We start from the raw sequence: 22,124 nt of genomic DNA on the forward strand, positions 1-22,124 counted from the left end.
TTTCATCAGCACATAAAAGCTCCTTTATTAGTAAATTGCATTGAATTAAAACATCTTTTATAATACAGTAATATAATAATTAACACACACTTATGGAAAAACATATTGTACAATATTTAGAAATTAATAAATATGACAGAAAGGCATGTTACAAAGACACTGCCATACCTTGAAATAACTACCATACAGTCAAGTACATATTTTATTTACATTGAATTACCTTCAAAAGTGCAGTACATAAATCAGCATCTAATTTTACTTCATATAATAATTTGTTTCCCTTTACACATTCACAGCCATTCCAAGAGTCTTGTGTTCAAACTTATCCCATGCTGTCACTCCTCGGATGGCTCCTTCCTTGTTATCAGCATAGATGTCAGTTGTCAATTCTTCCAGTCCAATCTCCTTGTCAGCCTTTGCCTTCTTCACATCCTCATCCACTGCAGCGCGGATTTTATTCTCCAATATCTGAAGGCAAGAATAGAAAATATAAACCAGAACTTAGCTGTATAAATGCTTTAAAACTCTGGATAAAATATGCACATTATTCTTACACTAGTGAAGAGGAATATTGCATTATTTCATAGAAAAGTATGTTATTTGCATGTTTACATGAATTATTTGCATACAGCATTTTATTATATGGAAATACTGTTACTCCACAATCTGCAGTAGACAGCAATACTATAGATGAAACATTTTTATTAAAGTTATACTGAGAACATCACATATGAAATTATAGTTTTGGACCACTTTTGCTAATCAGAGCTGACAATGTACTTGAAAAATTAAACAAATGTTTGTTTGTCTCATTATATATTTACTAAATGAAAAATATATTTCAAACAAAAGTGTCAGCAACAAGCAAAAGCGTAATTTTTAAAATTATATTAAACAAACATAAAATTAAGGATTTTCACAATGACAGAAGACTGTCAAGAACAGTTTTTGAGGTACTTATATTTCTGTCTAAAAAATGAACATTAGAAAATACAAGTAACTCATTCAGCAGCATCTTCAGTTTCAGACCCGGCTCATTTTCTTGGATCTCCCTTATGGCAAATTCTGGAGCAAACCTATTGATGCATACCTTAATTTCTTCAGCAGTAGCTAATTCTGCTGCTATGATCTTCTCTTTAAAAGATGTAACAGGATCTCTTGTCTGTCGAACTTCCTGAATCTCTTCTCTTGTCCTGTAACTTGTTCCAGGATCTGACATAGAATGTCCACTATAACGGTAAGTGGCCATTTCCAGGAGAATGGGGCCTTTACCACTTGTACAATAATCAATGGAGTACTTAGTTGCTTCTCTTACAGCCAGTACATCCATACCATCAACCTAAAATTAAGAAACAGTCAAGCAGTTATGTATGACCCAATATGACATGACGTACAAAAGGCATCACAGTTGTAATCTTTCTAATACTTACTTTTTGTAGCAAATAATTTATAATGAGTAACAATACAGAACATTTTAAAGGCAGATTTGGGGGGGGAGTGAAAGGAATAAGAAAGTATTACAAGTACAAACTTCATCAAAGCAATGTATATAAAATATAAAATCTAGGCAAGGAAAAGTTATTGTTTTGAGAAATCTTGCATTCAAATCCAATTTTAGGATGACACAAAACTCATGAAATTAAATGTAAATTCCTTTGCAATGTTACAAAGTCAACAGCAGAAGATAGGACTACTGCTTTTGCTGCCAAAAATCCAGTAACATTAAATACTACATTCCACAAACAAAATTTCTGCTGATTTTAATAGCAGAAAGCATGAAAGACCTAGTATTTTTCAGAGAGTTAGAAATGTGTAACTATAGACAGAAATTGTGAACATTTCCCAGAGTTAGTATATGCAACACCTTACATAGTTCTTCACTGACATTTTAAGAAAAAAAAACAATAATAATGCCAATATATATGTGATATTTAAAATAAAAACATTACCCATATTCCTGGTACATAATCGCCTCGGGTGTAATAGGCTGTACTTGCAGAAGCCCTCTCGACACTGGTTCCCATACCATAACCATTGTTCTCACATACAAATATGCAAGGAACATCCCATAATTTTGCCATGTTGTATACTTCGTACACTTGACCTTGGTTTGCAGCCCCATCACCATACAGAGCTACACAAACTCCATCTGTGCCACTGTATTTTGAAGCAAATGCAATTCCTACACCTAAAGGAACCTGAAATAGTCACAAAACAGAGTTCAATTCTCCAATTTCAGCATTAATAAGCACACCATATTAAAGCTGAGATGATTTGCAAGCTGAATCTGAGGAAAGAAAATGCAAAATGGAAACCCATGGATTTCAGTCTGCATTGTTGTGTTTTTAGCATTTAACAGATCTTTCTTATTTTCAGGTTTTTGCACACAAATTTTTCAGTGGCCACTAAATTCTGTCCTACATTCCCTCTGCCAGATCCTCTCAAATTAGATCAGACTTGGAACTCGGAGGAGCACTTCTGCAATGAGTGAGTTGTAGATTTACTAATGCAATTATCAAATGTAGAGATCATTTTGTAACATCATTCTCAAATCATGAATGACAAATTGGGAGGTACAGTAGGCAAAGCTGTCATGAACTACTTTCTGGCATTACCCTGGAATTAGCCTATCAGCAGGAAAAATCAATCAGAACACAGTTAACCCTAGTTGGGTTCAAATCAGGTGGCTATTGAATTCAAGTCATATCAACTATGTATACAACAGACCACTATGAAAACCTAAACAGGAGGATAATAGCTCTTGTGAACACAGTAATGAACCTTCAAATTAAAAAAGGGTAATTTCCTTAACTGAGCAACTATCAGTTTCTCAAGATCTTTGATCCATGAAACCCATTCAGTCTCAATTCTGAGCTACATGTGGTAATGCACTCTCATCTTGTAACCAGGCATGAGTGGGTTTTACAAAGATCATTTCATATAAGTTCAGTTGCACTACTTATTACAAAGCAGCTTTACAGACTTCGTTTAAGAATTTTGTCATACTGAAATGCCAGGTCAGCCCTCGATCATACCAGTCATGTTGCTCATATTCCTTTCCATTTCATATCACCAATTACAATAAACTATCTAAACACTTTATCTATCTTAAATGGTGAACCTTTGGGTTCTAATGCCAAAGGTTCACTATCCTGCCTTAAAAATCTGTAGCACAACTACTTTTGGAGGGGAAGTAAAGCCGGCGGTCGCATGTCGTAGATTTACAGCATGTAAAAGAACCTTGCGAGCATGATACGAGATGTTTCGTAAGCAAAATTCAGTGGCCATTTCTCACCAAAGTCTCTCCTGATTCACTGCTTCACTGCTAGATGGCAGTCAAATCAGGAGTGAGTAGAATTTGTGCAGAGTCAGTGGGCTAGTCACTCACTACTCTTAAATGCATGCTTTAAAGACTATGAAACCTCTGAAAGGAGGCCCTATGCTCCACTTAGGAGTTAAAGAAACTATCTATCTATATGCCCTATACTTTGAGCCACATCAGTTCAGTCCACACTACCACAATTTCTTCAATATCCACTCAGTTACAATAACATTTAATTGCACTACACCTTTTAAACAAAGAAAGTAATAGGTGCTACATAGGTCTTCAGACTACACAGTTATGTTATTAGCCAAATATAAGTATACACTTACTTGAGCACCTACAATACCATTCCCTCCATAGAAATTCTTTGCATACATGTGCATGGAACCACCTTTACCACGAGCACAACCAGACTGATGCCCTGTCAGTTCACCTAGCACTCCCAACTTTGAAACACCCATCATGTAGGTCCAACCATGTGCTCGATAGGCAGTGATTACAGAGTCTTGAGGTCGAAGGGCGGCCTTTATTCCAACAGCACAAGCTTCCTGTAATAAAAATAAAATATAAGATAGGATGCTGCAACTGAAGTGATAAACTGATGTGGTACCATGTATATGAACCAATGAACAACTGATTTGTAGGCTGTTCAAAATGTTATCAAGTGCACAGATGAGAAATACGGACAATTATGAATATTAAATTGTGAATGATATGGAAGTAAACATGGTTTGTTTCAAAACACTGACTGGGCTTTTACCTGAAAGGACTCGGGAAAAATCATCAAAACTCTCAACTGGGACAGGTTATATTAATTTAACACTCAGATAAATTGGATGCAAACATAAGTAGCACAGAATGGTTGCCAGGAGATGCAGTGTACAGTTTAAACAAGGATATGTACCATTCCATACTGGTTCTTAGGGACATCATATAAATGCATATGACCACAAGATTCACTTATAGTCATATTTATCTACTTTTACAGAGCATGCCAGAAGGGATGAGAATATTATTTTTCATGCTTGCTCTATTATTCAGACTCCATTTATTATCAAATACACAGGTCCCTCAGTATAACTGACCACACAAAAATCAAGGTAATTGATTTGTTTTTGCTTCCTTCAGCAAACACAAACACAACATTAAAAATCTGAAAATGTATGTATATAAGATTTCGTTTGGAAATGCAGAGGGCAGATGACATGCAGGTGCCATCAACGTTACCTTCAGGAAATAGTTTTTAAAGCTGTAAAAATGACTGGTGTATAACAATTCCCATCATTCTGATGGGATTCTTCATGCTGTGACTCCCAAGCAATGAGGAAACCTTCCTGATGTTCCACTACTGCCCAAAGAAAAGAACTGAGTCATACTGCGACACTAAAATAAGCAATGAGGAAGGTACCTGCTATGGAACGAAAAATAGTGTGAAAGTGGCAAGCTGAGGCTGATGTCATGAATTTACAATTTATAATATCCATTAGAACTAAAGCAAGAATAGGTGTATATTCATGCAATGAAAGAAATATGTTTTATGCCAAAGTTTCATACAATATCAGATAAAAGTTCAAATGTTTTTAACTTTGCCATTCTAATTGCAAAAAATAATCCTGTTAAAAGTAAGTTACCATCTAGTCAATTACTAACTGATAAGAACGGATATGTGTTCTTCATAATTTGATTTCTAGTCACTCTTACAAAATTTATTCCAAAATTTTGCCACTGATAGGAGAAGGGAACTACACGTGCCACAGAATTACACTAATGCTTTCTTTTTGGACAAGCTAAGCAAATGGTTGCCAGTTGTGGGCCTCTATATCAAGTAAACATGCACATACCTGTCCGGAGTACAAGTGACAGAAACCACGGATAATTTTTTCCTTATACATATTGCCAGCTGCAGTTTCCATCCTTCTAATAGTGTGCATCTTTTCATATAGTGTCACAGCATCATCACGAGTCAACGTAACTGTGTTTGAAGGCCCTGTCTCCAGCCGATGCAGGCGAAAAGGCTGAAATAAAATTATTGGGATTTTCCTGTGTAATTCATATTCAGTTGTGCTTTAAGTGGTGTTAGTATTAAGTCTATAAATCTCTGTCTTTTCTTCAGATTTATGGATATAGAGGTTAACAACTACATGGCAAGGAAAATCACAAATATTTTTAATTTGTAAAGGATTATTCTATTGTCTACGAAATGTACAAGGATTTAATGCAGGTGTATTGATACTTTTATTGCTTTGATTTTACCTTTGTTTCAAATGTGGCTTCTGTTGCATAGTTATTCTTGGATGATGTAAAAAATGAAGATATAGCTTTCTGAAAAGAAAAAGTTTTCTGAATGAGACAGGTTTAAGTATTGCTATAGCAAAACTATTAGGAATTTAAAAATACTGGTATACTTGAGCCCAAAGAATGTAATTAACTTCATTTACCATTGACATTTCCATAAAGTCTGGAGCCATTCTTGTTACTACATCTTTGCTCATCTGATACCATGTTCCAAACTGGCAGCAGTAAAACAAATTAGGAGAAAATCAGTAAGAACAAAGTAGAAGTTAACATAACACTGATAAGAATTTTCTTACTTGGAGGTCTTTACTGCCTCCATCATCAGGACGGCAGTCGGGACCTCTGAAACGTTGTTACATTACTACGACTACATGGCGCTACAACCCATAAAGGGGCCACCAAGTGCCTACTTTGTATGTAGAACAATGTCTGAAATAGTTAACCTAAATTTTCTCAAAGTAACTTATGATAACAAACTGTCCCCTTTTTTTAAACCATACACCATACTAACTCACTGATTAAATCCTGCCATAAAAATAGTTAATTAAATGTTATACTAACCTGACGTTGGGCCGCTTTCTTTCCCAAATTCCATACACAACATTGAATCATCTTGCCTATTTCCCGAATGTTGTTACTTCTTCAGCTTTATCTGCAGTACCTATCCGCCCCAGAAATTAAACGTGTTTAGAAAGTGAAAGTGAACTTTAAAGAGATCAAGAACATAGCCCCAAAAGGCAACGTCCTCAATGCGAGCTCCAAATACTGTCTGCTCTAACACGTGTTACCAATACGGTCTATGCTTATTTACCAGAGCTTAATACAGAAGGAAACTAAAGATGAGGTTATTAAAAGCAACGTGGACAATGAAAATTTAAGTAAGAATTAAACATTTAAGCAAAATAAAAATTACATAAAATATTCAATTGAATACTGTAACAGGTGGTGTCTTCTGTTATTAGCACAGATGAGAAAATATTTTAAGTAACTTAGGGAAATAAACTTAGTCTGACAGAAATATACCTATGTCGCCACGATGATCGTAAAGTGGTTTTCCGTGATGCGAAGGATTTGCAAAATTTAAATGATTTCTTCTGAATGCAGGCTGTTGGAACATGTATTATTATTCATTCTGTAGATCAACGTATAATTGCCACAAAAAATAATAATATAACAGCACAACATTGTCTGTATCAGGTAGAGTAGCACATGAACAAACAAAATATTTAACTGTTGTCAAAAATACTGTAACCGCGAAGTGTAATTCCTATGTAATAAATTTGTAATTACATTACATGCATCAGAAATCAGTATTTTGTAAACATTCATGCACTCAGCACCCTTTCCCTTTCAAGAATTTTGTTTTCTAATTTGCTTTAAAGAAGTAAGGAGTTTGTTACAAAAGCTGCAGTCTGCAGTACTTGGCTCATTGAATAGAATAGAAATTTCAGGCTAGTATTTGTGTTGGTTGGACTCGGAGCTAGTTATTGTATCAAAATTTTAAATCTAATCATTTGTTATATGTGTACCATTCTGTTTCATATAAAATTATTTCCTCAACATATCAATAGTACAGGATAGGCATATTTAATTTCATAAAACTTTCTCAGTAGCAGCATTTTTTAAGCCTGTAGTACATCAAAATTTTGTCTGACTAAATAGTTTCCTTCTAGACATAATTAGTGTCCTTACATTTGTAAATTCTTTAAATGTCTGTTAGGTCACGTATGTGTTTATGTGGAAATGATCTATTCCTCCAGCAGCCTCAAATTGAAAGATTACATGAAGATTAACAGTGGATTGAAGGGAAGTGATTGTGGCCTCATTTAAGTTACTAACCTGACACTGGCCTGGAAGGGATGAGGAAACCCATGATAAACCTTAAGATAGTTGGTCATTAGGCCAAGATTAGAGTCTAAGATCATCCAAATATAAAGTAGGATTGTTAAATACTTAGCAGCAATATTCTTTGTGTACTTGCTTGTGATGAATGTTTACAATAAGCTGACTATAGTCATAGTGATGAGAAAATAATGATGGTAGGAGTAGAGTAGAGTAGAGGAACATTAGCTGTTGATGAAATACAAAAACCTGTTTACAAAGGTCATATCTTGTTAGAGGCATTTCTATTTGCCCCATGGTTAGGTTTCTCACTTTCACCAAAGGTGCTTAGGCAACTTCTCATTAAAAGAAGTTTGCATGGATGTGCATGATTCCATGCAAACATGTTAATATAAATTTGTCATTTGTTTTTGCTCTCAACTGATGAGCATGTAGCACTTCAAATGCCACATATGGGTAAATAAAGACTTTTGTTTGAAAAATGCCATTTTATTAGTTTATATTACATTCACTGTGCTATTTGAGTTTGTGGAAACACCAAAAATTAGTGTAAAAAAATTTGCAGGCAAACCAGAAAGTCACAAATCCTCTCCTGTTCGGATGTGATGCAACTGGTAGGCATGGCTGCAAGATCTGGCAGTACCAAGTACTGCTCATTTATGAACAACAGTAGAAAAGGTATGTAGGTCCACACTTGATTTTCTTAAAAGAAACAACTTAGGTGGAAGGTTTATATCTTAATTGCGTCATGTTTGTGTTTTATTGATACAATATTTTTATTTTCCGTCTATACACAAACTTAAAATAATGTTGTTTAAAATTATTTAAAATTATAACATTCTCAGTAGACACTGCATCTTGTTACATTTTTTGTATCGACGACATGATTCAATGTGTATCACATCATCATCAGGTCTATCAATTTTAATATATTTTTTAAAAACTGTTGTACATTTTGCGTTGCGTTTATTGATTATTTTAATTTGTTTAATTTTAATTTTAAGTTTTTTGTCTCTTCCTTTTGATTTGGAGGTTGTACTTGGATGTTTTATATCTGTAAAATTAATTTTCAAGTCGTGATTTTGGATATTGACATAGGAAATATAATAATTTAAAGAGTTAATACGTAATACAACGTAATAAAATGTAAATGAATCATAATAAAATGTAGTAAAAGGTAGTAAAACATACCGGGTTGTAATTGATGTGTTGTGTGTCCGATATTAAGAGACGGTAAACTGCAACTGAGATGTGTGTGTCGCGTGTGGCTATATATATTGAGTGAAAGTTGTTTAGGGGGTTGGGTCGATGAACTGTAAAACATTGAATATTGGGTTGTTTACGTAGATCAGGGGTGGCCAACCCGCGGGCCGCATGTGGCCCGCCTTGAACATTTTTCCGGCCCGCGAGATTCATCACACTTTTACAAAATGTATGCTTAGTATCATTATTATTATATTATCTATGTTTACATGTAAGAATAATAGTAAACACAATAATAATAACTCATTATGTTTCAATTTTTCACTCCAAAAAAATATCTATAACTAACTAACTAGATGGCTTACCGAACCCGAAGGTTCATCACCGAATTAACCAAAGCCCTCCACCGGACCCTGTCCTGGGCCAACAAAATCCAGTTTCCTTCAACTCCTATCTCGGATAGATCCCGCCTGAGATTATCCTCCCATCTACGTCTAGGTCTCCCCAGCGGTCTCTTCCCTTCAGGTTTCCCAACCAGTACCCGGTGCACACCTCTTGTCCCATCCATGCGCGCTACATGTCCCGCCCATCTCACTCTTCTCGACTTAATCACCCTCACAATACTGGGGGAGCAGTACAGATTTTTAAGCTCGTCATTGTGCAGTTTTCTCCACGCCCCATCGTCTTCCCTCTTAGGCCCAAATATCCTCCTCAACACCCGATTCTCAAACACCTGCAATCTGTGTTCCTCCCTCTGAGTGAGAGACCATGTTTCGCACCCATACAAAACAACAGGCAAGATTATTGTTTTGTATACTTTAATTTTCAGGTTCTTAGAAATCAGACGGGAAGACAAAATATTTTGGACTGAGAAGTAGCAAGCATTTCCGGAATTTAGTCTCCTCCTAACTTCCTCACAAGTATCATTTTGATTTGTTATTGTTGTTCCCAAATATTTGAACTTTGTAACCCTTTCAAAGGATTTATTAGCTACCCTAAGATAATTTTGCCCGCCTGTCTTCTGATGACGAGATACTAACATGTACTTAGTTTTTTCTGAATTTACTTCCAGCCCCACTTGTCTACCAGCCTCTAGTAAAACTTCTGCGTTCCTCTTTATTGTATTTATATCGTCCCCCAATAAATTAACATCATCAGCATATGCCAATAGCTGATGTGTCCCGTTCAATTGCAAACCCTCCTGCCTACCTTGGACCTTCCTGATGGCGTATTCTAGCGCAAAGTTAAAGAGCAAGGGAGACAAAGCATCTCCTTGTTTTAGACCGTTCTTGATGAGGAATGTCTCAGATACATATTTACCTACTCGAATTTTGCTGCAGGTTTCATTTAAGCACATTTTTATTAGACCCACTAGCTTCTTTGGTATACCAAATTCAATAAGAATATTATATAGCACTTCTCTCTTCACAGAGTCATAGGCTTTTTTGAAATCTATAAATAACTGATGTACAGTCCCACCGAACTCCCATTTTTTCTCTAGTATCTGACGAATGCAAAAGATCTGATCAATCGTTGATCTGTTTCGTCTGAACCCACACTGATGATCCCCAATAGTTTCATTCGCATATGGGGTTAATCTTGCCAAAAGAATGTTGGATAGAATTTTGTATGAGGTTGATAGCAGCGATATTCCTCGGTAATTACCACACTCAGTCTTGTCCCCCTTCTTATAAATAGGAATAATTATGGATTCCTTCCATTGATGTGGCATCTCTTCCTTATCCCAAATTAACTGAATAAGCTTATGGATCCTCATATGCAACCCTTTGCCACCTGCTTTAATTAATTCGGCCGGAATCTGATCAATTCCTGGAGATTTATAACTTTTCAACTTCCCAATGGCTAGTTCCACTTCATCTAAGCTAGGTTCTGGCACCAACAGTTCAGCTGTATGCATTTTAATCTGTCTAATATCACCAGTATTATGAACATTTAAGAGCTCGCTAAAGAAATTTTTCCACCTATTCACAATTTTTATTGGATCTGCAAGCAAATTGCCACTATCATCCTTTACCAAATTAGTCTGGGGTTGATATCCTTTCTTAAAGTTATTAATGCCTCTGTACAGGTCTCTGATGTTTTTTTCCTTATTATTTGTCTCAAGTTCAGCAATTTTGCCCTTCAGGTATTCCCTTTTCTTAGTCCTAAAGGTTCTACTAGCCTCACGTCTCACGTTACATAGATTATCCGCATTTGTTTTGTTTGGGTTCTGCAACCATTGAAATTTTGTTTGCTTCCTTCGTTCTATTAATTTTGAACATTCTTCATCAAACCACGGTTTATTTTGCTTTCTCCTGTAGTATCCTAGTTTCTCTTTTGCTGAAATTTTGATGCAGTTTCTGACATTTTCCCACTCCCTGTTGATGTCCACACTTTCATTATCCTCATTTGTCTCTAAAATTTGAAACCTATTCGAAATTTCAACTTGATATTGTTCCTTTGCCTCTCCCTCACTTAATTTTTTCAAATCAAATCTTTCTGTGTCAAAATTTTGTTTAGTTCGTCTACTTACTGAAAGCCGCTCCCTCACTTTTGCTACCACCAGATAATGATCAGTGTCGCAATCTGCTCCTCTGAATGATCTCACATCAATTACATTTGTCTGCCTTCTCTTATCTACTAAAACATGATCTATTTGATTGTGTGTTCTGCCTTCTGGGGAAGTCCAAGTGTATTTATGAACATCACGGTGTGGAAATTTTGTACTTTTTACAATTAAATCTTTTGACGTAGCGAAGGTCACTGCTCTGACGCCATTATCATTACTAAGTGCATGGAGACTCTCGCTGCCTATTGTGGGTTTGAAGACATCCTCCCTCCCAATTTTTGCATTGAAATCTCCTAGCAGAATTTTCATGTGATACTTGCCAAATGTATCAAATACTGATTCCAATTCTTCATAAAAGCTATCCTTGATATCATCGCTTTTGTCTTCAGTTGGGGCATGAACATTAAGGACAATGATGTCGCACCAACGTCCTTCCAAAATTACGTAAGACAACCTGTCACTAACAAATTCTACTCTCTTAACTGCTGCCCTAATTCTGCTATGAACAAAAAAACCCGTCCCTAGCTGATGATTGTCATTCCCCTTTCCATAGAAAAATGTAAAATTGTCCACTGGGATCGTGCCCTCCCCCTCCCATCGCACTTCCTGCACTGCCACTAAGTCTAACTTATAATTCCCTAATTCCCTACACACTGATTTCAGTGCCCCAGCCCTATAGAGGCTCCTAATGTTCCAGGTACCAAATCTCATGTCCTTTTTCAATTGCCGTGGTCGTGCCAAAGAGTCCGTCCTGATCCGAGGCTTGGTTGATTTTTTCGTAACACATATTTTTTTTTAAAGGTGAAAGGTTGTTAGCCCTACACCCAACCCCCAACCTGGAGGACCAGGGTATCACTCTTAGTCTAGCGCATCTCCTTAGACCTGTCCGGCTTGGGTGACCCTACCATGAGCCGAAGCTCAGGCCGGCATAGCCCTAAGGGTCATTTGAGCACGCAAGCCTCCTCACCCGGCAGATTGCCTTCGACAAGGTGGTGATACCTTCGAGAAGGAAAAAATATCTATAGTGTATCTAAATCTAATATGGGGATATATAATTTTATATGTGGCCCGCGGAGTTATGATGCATTTCCAAAGTGGCCCGAAAGATCATTTGGGTTGGCCACCCCTGACGTAGATGTTGCTGTCATTTAATGCAATATTTTGTTTATGCGTTCGTTGTATATGGTATTTTTCTATTGTGTCTCTGTGTCGTTTGTTTTGTACTATTTTTATAATATCCATTGTTTGTTCTATTTTGTTATATGCATGTCCAGTATTTAATATATGTTTTGCGTAAGCTGAATAGTCTTTATTGTGTTTAATGGCTGTTATATGTTCTTTGTATCTTTGATTGAATGTGCGTCCGGTTTGGCCTATATAGGTTAATGGGCAATCATTGCATTTCAACCTATATATGCCTGGTTGGTATTAACATTTTTTACTAAAATATTTTTGCCTTTGAACATGTAATGAGATGCTCAGATAAAGTTACTTCAACCAGAATTTTGCCAATTTCTTAAAACTGGCTCACATATGTATGTATGGAATTAAAATATTTTAACAGTATGCATGAGCTTTATCTGAAATATTTTTAAATGGGGTTTATATTTAATGAGATATCTGTAAAAATCTGTTTAGGTGCTAGAATAAAATACAGATATTAGCTGATAATGGTCAAATTCATATTTTATTCTTATAAAAATGTAATTAAATCCAACAAAGGATTCAGTAGTCAAGAGATGAGGCAGACATATGTGGTGTACCCAATAGAAGTTAATTTTTATCACTTGTTACTCTGAAACATGTCTGAAAAATCCATACTGTCCAAAACACTTGTACTTGGAATACACAATCAATAGTAATGAAAGGAATGAAGTATGTTATGAACAACAGATTCAAATATGATGATAACATCACTTTAATATTAAATGTTACCAAATGTTGTAACTTCTATATAGCACAAAAAATTAATACTTCTTAATGGTTTAAGTCTTGTCTTGAATAATAGTTTTTAAGTAACATTTAAAACAGGATATTTTAATTCCCTTTCTTATTAAATACTGAGAAAGTAAGTTATATAACAAAGGTGGTCTTCAGCAAGTTTGAAATGTAATTTCTGTTAACTTTTAATTCTATTGATTCTGAATGATTGTTGGTAGACATCAATTAGATTAATTTAACAGAATTTTCAAATTTCTACTACACTTTTACAAGTCTGTGAAGGTTGTGTGTATTTGGAAGTAACACATGGGTTGGAAATTCTCTTGAAAATGGATCAAAGGATAATGAGGATATGGAATGGATTAAACTGGCCCAGAGTAGACTCCAATGATAGGCTTTTGTGGTGAAAATGCCAAGATTTAGGGATAAACTAGGAATTTCTTTAAGGTTGGACAGTGGCATTACTTGGGTTGGTTGATCAGTCAGTTAATAACAGCAACAAGTCAAGTGTCTAAGTAGAGTACCTCTACAATTATGTAGCATTTCTTTGAGAACTCACCCATTGAATTATGTCACATTAGCAGACATTTGTGTGTACTTTATCATCTAATAAAATGTTGATATTATTTTTACATTACAAAGCAACTGCATATTTCATAAGGAAAACTAAAAGTAAATAAGTTGTGTAAAAGTAGGTTTATACACACTGCCACATATAAAACTTTGTGTATTATTAACCTTAATAATACAATAAATGTTCTCCAAAACACACCCTTATAACGGGTGTATTAATATCAAAAATTACCTCACATAAAAAGTGACCTGGCTATTTTTAATGTTATTAAGAAAATTCAAGTACTGTAAAATATTTGGAGACATGATGGAATAAAAGTACATATTCTAAACACAAGATGTGTTATAGGTTCTTCATGGATCATCATTTCTGTTCATGGTTAACATTCAAGTCTGAATTTTTTATCACTTCAGCCATGTTTCCATCAACATCTTCAACATCTTTTTGGTGTCTGAAAACAAATAAAATAATAACATATGAACATAAAACTTACTCTTGTAGTAATGTAATAAAGACAAAATTGATAAAAACAGACTGAGACATAATAAAAGAATGAATACATTTCTCCCAAAGTCTTGGGAATCTTAAGACAGATCTCAAGTACAAGGAAGGGGACAGGATGAGGATAGCAGGATTGATTGAGTGATTGGTTTTTAGGTTATTTAATGAACTTTATCAACTCAATAGGTTCTCCTAAACAGTATATGGTAGGATTGTTAATGAGGAATTTGAAGGAATATGAACAGAAGTGGTCATGGCATATTTTAAAGTTATCCCAGCACACATTTTGAGGAAAATATTAAGTCTCAAAAAGGGTAACTGGTCTCTGGGCTGTGATTCAAACCTAGGATGTCCCAACTGTGAAGTAGGAGTGCTAACTACTGCACCATGACAATGTCATGACAATGCAGTAAGGCAGGTATGTATGCATGTCAATTCCACAGGTCCACCAAAGCACCAAAACATCAAAAAGTTGGACACTTTTATTACTTATAACTGCATTAGCCATTAGAGAAATATTGGTAACATTTAACATACAAATGTGACGGGTTTTTTCTGTACTTACCTCAGTCCAAATAGCTCTCCTTCTGTAATTGTATCTGGCAATTTTTTATTCAATGTTTCTGGTAATAAGAGAGACAGAAGACCTCCAACAAGGGCCAGTGCACCGTATATTAACAATGGCAGAGGTCGCCAGTGGTCACCCTGCAAAAAATGCAATGAATTTCATAGTAAAATAAACATAAAGAGGATTGGAATGGATACTCCACACTGTAATAAACATAGCTTAGAAAGTTACCTAAAAGTTTTCTAGCAGTGATAAGTGTGGTTAAATTAAAATCAGTGATTTTAGTAGCTATACAATTTCATGATACCTATATAATCTCATAATTCAAGGAGTTTTAAAGTAATGTTTTATTAAGTCCTTGCACCCAGCATCTGATATGTAGGTACAGTGAAAGCCAGAAAATAGTAACCAAAATTAACCATTATCATCACAATCATTATTGCTACCATTATCATTGTAGCTGCTGCTGTTACTCCTGCTATCCCTCTTATTGCTATTATCATCATTAGCCTTACTGGAACAACAGTAACATTAATTTCGACAATAATGATAATGATGATAATACTAGAATCGAAGCTGGCTTACCAGAAGAAGAGTATAAGGTGCAAGTATTCCTCCAATACGAGCTGAGGTGGAAGCAGCACCGATTCCTATATTTCTGACAACTGTTGGGAACTGTTCAGCTGAGAAAACGTACACAGTGCCATACGAAGATGTAATGACCATCTTTCCAATCATTGCAAGTGTGATAATCAACCAGTTCATATCTGAAAACACAAATCACATTTTATTATTCAGTTACTAAAATATGTGAATGTTCTATCACATTGGCTTAACCTATGTTTTGTGAATACAGGAAATTCATATCAATGTATTATGTGACTGCCAGTCAGACTTTTAATCCTGTATTAAAAGTTTAACAGTGTGACACAACCAGTTTAACTGCATGTAAATTGCATCACATGGATGATAAAGGTTTTAAAAATGTATCTCCAGAGGTGTAAATTCTATATTTTGAACATTAATTACATCTGTAAATTATATTATTTATATCAGTGTTTAAATTTATTAACTGTAGTGTTTTGAACTAGAATAATCAGCTGAGTTGAGTTCTACTCTTTGTGAGTGATAAGCAGTGCACAGGATAAGACACGAGACTCTCATTTAGATACGGTTCAATTCATGATTAGAACCAAATATGAATTTTTCTGTTCAGACAGTTAAACTTTTACCTTTTCCCACTGGCTCCCTTTATGATTTAGAAACCTGCTTATGTCCACTTTGCTGGTCATTATTGTCTTATCATCAGTAGCAGTGTTATTCACCTCATGAGTACCCCCCCATCCCAGAAGTGCATTCTTTCCTCTGGCTTGGTAGAGAGAAGCAGGAAAGACTGATAAGATGAAATAAGTAATTCCATGGTACACAGTCCTTATTCAGAAGCCACTAGTTGCTCAGACAGTCAAGAAAGAACCCACCTTTTGTTGGAACCCTAAAGTTCATTACTTTATTCACAAGAACCCATGAATGGTTCTTGTCCTGAGCCACATGAAATTAGTTCACACCCTCAGACACTATTTATTTAAGATCCACCTCAACGTTATCCTCCTATGTATGCTTTGGTCTTGTAAGTGTTCTCTTACCATTAAGTGTTCTAAAAATTTTGTATGTATTTCTCATCTCTCCCTTGCATGTTGCATGACCCATCTCCCCCATCCTCCTTGATCTAATCATCCTAATAATACATGCTGAAGAATAAAGATTATGAAGTTTCTCCATCCTCATGTTACTTCTTCTGTCTTAGGCCCATATATTCCCCTCAGCACCTTGTTTTCAAATTTTCGAAATCTTTGTTCTTCCATTAAGATGAAAGAGTTTTTTCACACCAATATAAAACCAATAAGACATGACCTGGAAGCTTTAATCACATTTATAATACTTTAAACCATTTACACTCGGGCCACTACAAAACAACAGAACAGTGTTGTATAAAACACCTCCAACACCCTAATGTAAACTGAACATGGTGATGGCATTCTTTCCACCTGATGTTACCTGAAGGTACCACACTTGTCAGAAGCAGAGCCACTCCTCCCACAATCATGCAGCCACAGAGTACGGCTTTGCGACCCCATCTGTTGAGTGTGAGCAGCAGAAATGAGTATCCTGGATATTCTACTGCACCTGACAATACGAAATTGATGTAGTCATTGCCACCTAAGTTTGAGGTGTTCCATGACAACCCATAGTAAGTTCCACTGTTGACGAACCTGCAAACAATAACACAAGATATAAAGAGAATTCCATTAAATAAACTAACTTTGGGATAGACGATCATTCAGTTGGTCAGGAAATTCCCTGTTATGCAACCCATGAATTTATCACTGTGTTAATGAAAGTTCCCATGTTAAATGGATCACCGTTTGCCATCGCATGGCAAGTTCGTAGGTTTAGTATGTAGGAGACAACCTTTACATATGGAAGGTAGCTGCAAAAATACTTAATAAGCCATCACAGACATCAGACAAGGAGTGGTCCTCCAGCTTGGATACATGGAACATAATGAACCACTGGGTTCCATAATAACAAAAAATAAACTTTTCACAAACATCTAACATTTATAAAGTAAAAGCATAGGCAATTCACTGAGGCTGAAGGAAATTTCATAACAAGAAACTTAATAATTTGTACTCTTCTAAAACATTAGGGTGAACATATAAAGGATGATGGGATTAGACAGCATGTAGCATGCATGATAGAGATAATAAACGCGTACAAAATTTTAGTCGGATTTCACTGAAAACTTATCACACAGACATTCTGAGACACGATGGACCTCTATATGATAATATTTTCTCTTTAATCCATCCACCATTAAATTTTTATGCCTCGTGCATTATGCTCTGCTGAAAGGACAGACACATCTATGTGCCTGTTCATTTATCATAAAAAAAGTGTGTTTGGATAGGTCACTGTATTCAAACTGTTTTAAATTTTACATTCATATAAAATGTTGAGAAGCAAATATCAACAGTAACTCATTATGAAAGCATCCTGATATAATTACCAGCTGAACAGGATGACCAGTGTTTTCTTTCGAAGATTTGGATAATAAAAGAGATCAAGAAGTGTGGACTGCTTCTGTGTTGTATTCTTTTTCCTTGCTTCTTGTTGGCTTGGATGATCACCATTGGCAACCTCAGTTTGAGGCAGAAGGTTATCCAAAATATCCTCAGGGATGGTTACCTTATTTTCCTTTGCAGCCTTTAGAAGCAATTCCTTTGCTTCAGCTCCACGACCTTTTGTTATTAACCACCGTGCAGATTCTGGGACAAACCTAAAATATCATCAAAATACATGGTCTGAATGAAAGATAAAGATAAATTTATCCCTGTGCCCAACCAGCACACCTTGTTGACCTACAAGAGGCATTCTTAACCTAGGTACAAGATGAAAGTTGTGATTGTCTTCACAATTCATTTCAGAGACTGCTAGTGAACCCCAGAGTCAATCTGGACATGGTGGTTAACCTTTATTGAAATTGTGTCACCACTTAATGTGGTCCAGCTGGCCATGCGTTGCAGTAGCGTACTGTTAAACTGTTAAGTCCCAGATTTCAAGTCCATCCAGCAGCCCTTTAGTATTGGGACTTAAATCCTCTGTCCCTGTACAGTTGAGGTTAAAAGTAAAATATCACCCTTGTTGTAAATGAAACAATGTTCAGAGATGAAACTGTATTAAGGAAATGGGTGCAACTGGCAAAATTGTACTGCTTTGCTCCCCCTTAGCAGAAACCAAAAAAAAAATGTTTCTGACATGAAGGTATGGAATTCGGAAAAGACAACAATACAAAATGCAGGGCGATGGTCTCCCTATATAAATTAAAATTACTCAGCATTTCAAGAAATAACTTGCTTTTATGGAATCCAAAGTTTTGTTGTCATGTTCACAAAATCCCTCAAATAGACCCTATCCTGAGGTAGCTGAATTCAGTCCACACCTTCACGCTCAATGTGTTTGTGGTTCATTTTATATTTTCCTAACATCTATGCTTAGGTCTCCCAAGTAGATTCTTCACTTAGAGTTTCTGACCAACATTTTGTATGCTTCTTTCATTTCTTACATCCAGTTTTATTTGATCACTTTATTAGGAGACAAAAAGAAATTATGAATTTCCTGAGTATTTAATAATTCCAGTTTGTGTCTAATTAAGATAAGCATGTATTAGTACGTACCACCAGTAACAGAGGAATATTATACCAGGTGCAGACAGAGCAGCTTGCAGAATCCTCCAGTCTTTGATGAAGTAAGCAAAAGCTGCTGTCAGGATGTAGCCAGTGGTGAAGAAAAACTGGCAGACCACTCCGGCATACAGTCGCTTACTAGGACCAACCATTTCCATAGCTAGAACAGGTAAAGATAAAGACTTATTCCTACTAATATTATCTGTAAAGTGTAATATTATGAGTTGCAGGAAGTAATTTGATTAACATGAAAATTTTATATAATTATCTCCATGATAATGAGTATACATTAAGTGTAGTTGTCGGTTGTTATTATTATGTAAATTTATTCATTTATTTTAGAGGTAGAAATGGAAACCCACATACATTCTGTCTGTTCTCAGTTTAATGTTATTCTTAAATAAAAGGGTAGTTACCTGCAGCTCCTATTAATTTATATGTTTAACTATATATATATATTAGGCTAAGGGATCTGGAAAGACCTTCTGAAAGAATAAACTTAAAATCAGTTTACTAACCAATTACATATGCTACCAAAAACACTCCTGATGTTGTAGAACCAATAATGAGCCGACATGCCATGAAAGTGTAGTACTCTGGCGCTATTGCTGCTAGCAAACCAAAAACAACTTGCAGAACCAAGGACAGGAAGAAGATAGGTCTACGACCAAATCTGAAAAATCAAGAGTTAACGTGTCGATTGCCAGTATTGCGTTCATACATTATTTACATTTCATATTTAGACTAAGTACTATTATTTACCTGTCTGACAGGTCACCAAAAATAATTGAACCAAGTAAGGCCCCGACCATGAATAGAGAATCTGCCATGACACGAAAGTGGGCATTATCACAGACCAAACTGAACTGCAAATAAAAATACATGAGTGAATAAATAAATTTCCTGGAGCATATAAGATTCTGTAATCAGACATCACTTCCCATGTCATGAATAAGATATACTGATTTGAAACTGGACTTCTTCACTGTCCTTACAAAGTGAATTAATAATGCAAATTAAAACGAAGAATGTTTTTTATGTTGAGAATGGCACCATAGGAGGATTAAGACAGAATTTCTTGACTAGCTGAGTATTTTTATACTTCTCAAGGACTATCCTTCAAGAGGTAAATTGGTTATTATCATAAATTTATTCTTACCTCTGTAACAGCACTACTTTTATATACTGTTGTGTCATAGACCCATTTGTCACAGTTCACAGAACTGTTTGCAGGGATACCAGCATTAAAATATTCTGTAGTAAAATTAGCATCTAATCTTGCACAGCTTGACCAACTCTTTGATTTTAAGTCCCATGGTATAGTCATGTTGATTTCTGGAAAGTTGTATGTGGCATTGTCATACTCATATGGCAGCTGGCATCTGTAAAAATGTAACATACAAAAATTATCCTGGATAGAAACAAGAAAAGTTCTTCCTCTTCAGATTTATGGTTTCTTATCTTCTTCATAGTAGGTTAGAACTTTCAGAACTGTTTATAATTTGGTTCTCCAATTTACCTCTGTCTCTTAGATTTAAAACACTTCAATTGGAATTTTATTTATGAGTGTTTTATTTTGTGTTATGTTTTTGGGTTGTAATTTGCATTCTTTTTTTATTTTTTTATTTTTAAAGTTTCTTTTATTTATTTTTTGTTTGTTTGTTTTTGTGTGTGTGTGTGTGTGTATATATATATATATATATATATATATATATATACACACACACACACACACACACACACATATATATATATATATATATATATATATTTACCTGTGATTAATATTTGCTTGCAAGAACACCCCAGCTAATTTATGGAGAGCACACAAAATGGCTGGAAGACAGAGCAGAATATAAATCCGCTTCTGGTAACGTCCAAATTCTCCCAAATATGGCAAAACATCATCATAAGCCATTTCAGCTCTCTTCCTAGCATCAACTGAAACCTAAAACAAAAGAATTAAAAGAATAATTAGGCACTTAATCTGTATTTTCATCTCCTTTTTATGAGTTCTTGAATGAAGTACATAAAAGTAATGCATAATAAATTATATTACTTTAATAAGTTTAGGCACCATGTAGACTCATTGGCAGATGCCAACACCAATGTGAAAACCTCAAATCTCACTTAATACAAGTTTGTGATTTTACTGTACAATTATTAGTGTTATCTATAAAATAATCAACTCCGTGTAGCAGGGTCCTTGTGAAGTTTAAATTAATTTGGCTACTTCAGAAATTCTCCACCTTTTATAGAACCCAAGGATTCATTAGCATGTTTACAAGATCCTTCCAGTAGACCCTGTCCTCACCCAGATGAATCCAGTCCACACTTTCCCACCCTATTTCCTAAAGATCCGTTTTAATATTATCCTCCCATCTAAACCCATGTCTTCCAACCAAAATTTTCTACATATTTCCTTGATTTTATCATCATAATATCTAGTGAAGTGAAAAATTCTGAAGTTTCTCATATGTAAATTTCTCCACTGTTCTGTCACTTCATTCTTCTTGGGTCCAAATGATCTCCTCTGCACCCTCAGTCTCTGTTCAGCCCTTAATATGAGAGACCATGTTTTATACCCATGCAAAACCACAGGTAAAGTTTCAAGTTTGAAACCGTGTGTAACATTGTAACATGCTAGTTTTTGTAGTGAGGATCTGACAGTTCCCTTCCCAGTAGCCCCCATGCTGGAGGACCCCCTTGCTGGATGTACACTACTGCTTATTCAGTATATTTGTAGCTGCCATCTATACCTGGAGGCTTTCTCCCCCATCCTTAGGATGAGGACAAATATGAATAAGAATAAAATCTAGTTTCACAAGAAAATGAAATTGCTATTTACAGTACAATGTCCACCTGCATGTTACGTTCTTGAGAAGTTCTTGGCATGGTCAGCTAGTCAAGAAATTCCCAGCCTTTTATGGAACCCCAAGGTTCATTATTGTGTTCAGTGGAGTCGACCATCAGTCGCTGTCCTACACCAAATAAATCCACCACACATCTATTTTCCTAGACGTAAATCTCAGCAGATTCTATAACTGAGCATTAGTTGGAAT

At 35.5% G+C, this 22,124-nt stretch overlaps 2 protein-coding genes and 1 long non-coding RNA gene across 15 annotated transcripts in view; 1 reads left to right on the plus strand and 2 right to left on the minus strand.

Annotated features, from left to right (window-relative positions):
- LOC110832677 (pyruvate dehydrogenase E1 component subunit alpha, mitochondrial) lies at nt 1-6,609 on the minus strand. Of its 6 annotated transcripts, none has more exons than XM_022069905.2 (9): nt 6,534-6,609; nt 6,182-6,281; nt 5,764-5,835; nt 5,579-5,647; nt 5,167-5,340; nt 3,655-3,873; nt 1,950-2,198; nt 1,091-1,339; nt 1-468 (listed from the first exon to the last, which is right to left on the minus strand). In XM_022069905.2, exons 2-9 carry the CDS (start codon nt 6,230-6,232, stop codon nt 283-285), a joined length of 1,269 nt encoding a protein of 422 aa, XP_021925597.1. In that variant the 5' UTR covers nt 6,233-6,281; nt 6,534-6,609; the 3' UTR covers nt 1-282. The 6 variants fall into 6 exon arrangements, with proteins under 6 accessions (XP_021925597.1, XP_021925600.1, XP_021925603.1 ...); XM_022069908.2 differs by lacking the exon at nt 6,534-6,609 and adding an exon at nt 6,432-6,533; XM_022069911.2 differs by lacking the exon at nt 5,764-5,835.
- The window catches only part of LOC110832678 (uncharacterized), a 27,705-nt gene continuing 12,079 nt past the window's right edge, over nt 6,499-22,124 (plus strand). For 2 of the 4 annotated variants that reach the window (XR_015534907.1, XR_015534905.1), the window contains exons 1-3: nt 6,526-6,817; nt 8,028-8,140; nt 19,082-19,231. This is a non-coding gene — a long non-coding RNA (uncharacterized LOC110832678). Of the gene's footprint in view, nt 6,818-8,027; nt 8,141-19,081; nt 19,232-19,619; nt 20,092-22,124 lie in introns of those variants that run through there. The other 2 variants (XR_002544007.2, XR_015534906.1) reach the window with 2 other exon arrangements.
- Orct (Organic cation transporter) overlaps nt 12,895-22,124 on the minus strand; it is an 18,080-nt gene continuing 8,850 nt past the window's right edge. For all 5 annotated transcript variants that reach the window (XM_087347744.1, XM_087347742.1, XM_087347740.1 and 2 more), the window contains exons 2-11: nt 20,838-21,010; nt 20,222-20,444; nt 19,825-19,928; nt 19,581-19,735; nt 19,054-19,222; nt 17,886-18,155; nt 16,874-17,088; nt 15,404-15,585; nt 14,816-14,955; nt 12,895-14,200 (exon numbers count right to left, since the gene is read on the minus strand). In XM_087347744.1, the coding sequence (XP_087203870.1) occupies nt 14,113-14,200; nt 14,816-14,955; nt 15,404-15,585; nt 16,874-17,088; nt 17,886-18,155; nt 19,054-19,222; nt 19,581-19,735; nt 19,825-19,928; nt 20,222-20,444; nt 20,838-20,980 (1,689 nt within the window). In that variant the 5' untranslated portion in view covers nt 20,981-21,010 and the 3' untranslated portion in view covers nt 12,895-14,112. The remainder of the gene's footprint in view (nt 14,201-14,815; nt 14,956-15,403; nt 15,586-16,873; nt 17,089-17,885; nt 18,156-19,053; nt 19,223-19,580; nt 19,736-19,824; nt 19,929-20,221; nt 20,445-20,837; nt 21,011-22,124) is intronic.

Source organism: Zootermopsis nevadensis, unplaced genomic scaffold (genome assembly GCF_977971745.1).
Source record: "Zootermopsis nevadensis isolate Lab colony 2312 unplaced genomic scaffold, Znev_1.0 Znev_ptg000012l, whole genome shotgun sequence".
Classification (NCBI taxonomy): domain Eukaryota; kingdom Metazoa; phylum Arthropoda; class Insecta; order Blattodea; family Termopsidae; genus Zootermopsis; species Zootermopsis nevadensis.

Excerpts from the sequence above, each read along its gene's own strand:
- LOC110832677 (XM_022069905.2), bottom strand. The coding sequence starts at position 6,232 with ATGATTCAATGTTGTGTATGGAATTTGGGAAAGAAAGCGGCCCAACGT. Across the intron at positions 2,199-3,654 it reads ATGGTATTGTAGGTGCTCAA|GTTCCTTTAGGTGTAGGAAT; the intron begins GTAAGTGTATAC and ends TGACTATTTCAG. Across the intron at positions 1,340-1,949 it reads ATTATGTACCAGGAATATGG|GTTGATGGTATGGATGTACT; the intron begins GTAATGTTTTTA and ends TCTTAATTTTAG.